Consider the following 1,603-nt stretch of genomic DNA (forward strand, 5'->3'; position numbering starts at 1 on the left):
TGCCCCCACTGGGGGCCGAACTTTAAGACTCAGTCTCTCAATGTTCATATCCTGCAGCGGGCAAGGAGCCAGCCCGGCCTCCGCACATGCACACGGGTCCACCACAGTGGTCCCTTCCCTGGGGCAGCCCTTGTGCGCTCCGGGCAGTGAGCCACCATTCTACAGTGCGGGACAGGCGAGGGCAGGGCAGTGCCCCGGGCCTGAGCCACAGCCCGGCTCGCTGCGGGAGGCAGAGCCTGCAGCCACCTCACCCTGAAGTCTATGCCGACGGTGGCTATGAAGGTCCCGGACAGGAAGGCCCCGTCTTTGAATTGGATCAGGAAACAGGTTTTCCCGACGCCCGAGTCTCCCAGAAGCATCACCTAGGAGATGGGGGCAGAGGCAGTTAATGGGGAGCTGGGGCGCATTTCTGGGCTTCCAGGGAGAGAAGCCCCAACAGGGGGCAGAGGGCGAGGGGAGGAGGCTGACATGGGGGGAGGGGGCATCTGCTGCTGGAAGGCCTGCTGCTGCCGCCTTCGCTCCACCTCTTCCCTACAAGCTCTCCCTCTGACCTCGGTCCTCCCCAACTTTCTGGAAACTTGAGCTGAGACCTCAGCACCATTGAGCCCCCAGATGTGCTCCCTGGCCCTGGAGAATCACCCCGTTTCTCTCAGACACGTTTGCCCTGCCCCACCGGGCCCAGGTCCCCTCGCACTGCATGTTCCAGCTGTGCCTGCAAACATGTGTGGGCAGAGAAGCAGGCAATAAACGTTAAAATAAAAAAATCAGGAAGTGTTAATACTTGGGACAGGATTCCCAGCCAAGGGAGGTGTCAGCATCTGAAGGGGCGGGGGGGGCACCGCTTTTGCAAAGGCACATTCTAACCTTACTATCGTTTTGGTCACCACACTTATTTGGAAGTTTCTGATGATGTTACATTTTTTTTTCTTTATTTGATGTTACATGTTTATAAAAAGGTTGCATGGCCTGGCCAGTGTGGCTCAGTGGTTGAGAATCAACCCATGAACCAAGAGGTCATTGGTTTGATTACTGGTCAGGGCACATGCCCGGGTTCCAGGCTCGATCCCTGGTAAGGGACGTGCTGGAGGCAACCAGTTGATGTTTCTCTCTCATGAATATTTTTTTTTTCTCTCTCTCTCCCGTCCTTTCTCTTTAAAATTAAAAATTTTTTTTTTTTTAAAAAAAACATTGCATGAATCAGGAAAGATTCAACTTTCTACCGAGGTGGGGAGACATTTAGTCTAAAGTTCTTTCAGCAGAAACCTCCCAAGTGGGACAAATGGCCACAAATTGGCATCACTGGGTCACTGTCGGGCAGGGAGTGTGGGGCGGAGGGGTGTGTCCCGCCCCCTTAGCGCTAGGCCAGTCTCTGCTCATCTTCACTGGGGAGCACAAGGGGTCGGGGAGGCGAGCCCCCTGTCTGGATGTCCCTCAATATTGGAGAACAGAGGTCTGGACCTAATGCTGGAATTTTCCCAGCTGGCCCATTAGATGCTTAATGGGTTGGAGAAGGACTAGGCCTGTGTTATTCTTGAGGCTCTGACCTTGACAAAGGCTTTCCTGTGCACGTGGGATATGGGGATGAGCTAACTGCTGGAAGGTA

The 1,603-nt window shown here is 54.5% G+C and overlaps 1 protein-coding gene across 1 annotated transcript in view; it reads right to left on the reverse strand.

The window, feature by feature from the left end:
• RAB37 (RAB37, member RAS oncogene family) overlaps nt 1–599 on the reverse strand; it is a 5,915-nt gene extending 5,316 nt beyond the window's left edge. The window contains exon 1 of the mRNA XM_014449564.2: nt 210–599. Coding sequence (XP_014305050.1) covers nt 210–359 — 150 coding nt within the window. The 5' untranslated portion in view covers nt 360–599. The remainder of the gene's footprint in view (nt 1–209) is intronic.
• Between the last annotated feature and the right edge of the window lie 1,004 nt (nt 600–1,603).

This window comes from Myotis lucifugus, unplaced genomic scaffold (assembly GCF_000147115.1).
Source record: "Myotis lucifugus unplaced genomic scaffold, Myoluc2.0 scaffold_1255, whole genome shotgun sequence".
Lineage (NCBI taxonomy): Eukaryota > Metazoa > Chordata > Mammalia > Chiroptera > Vespertilionidae > Myotis > Myotis lucifugus.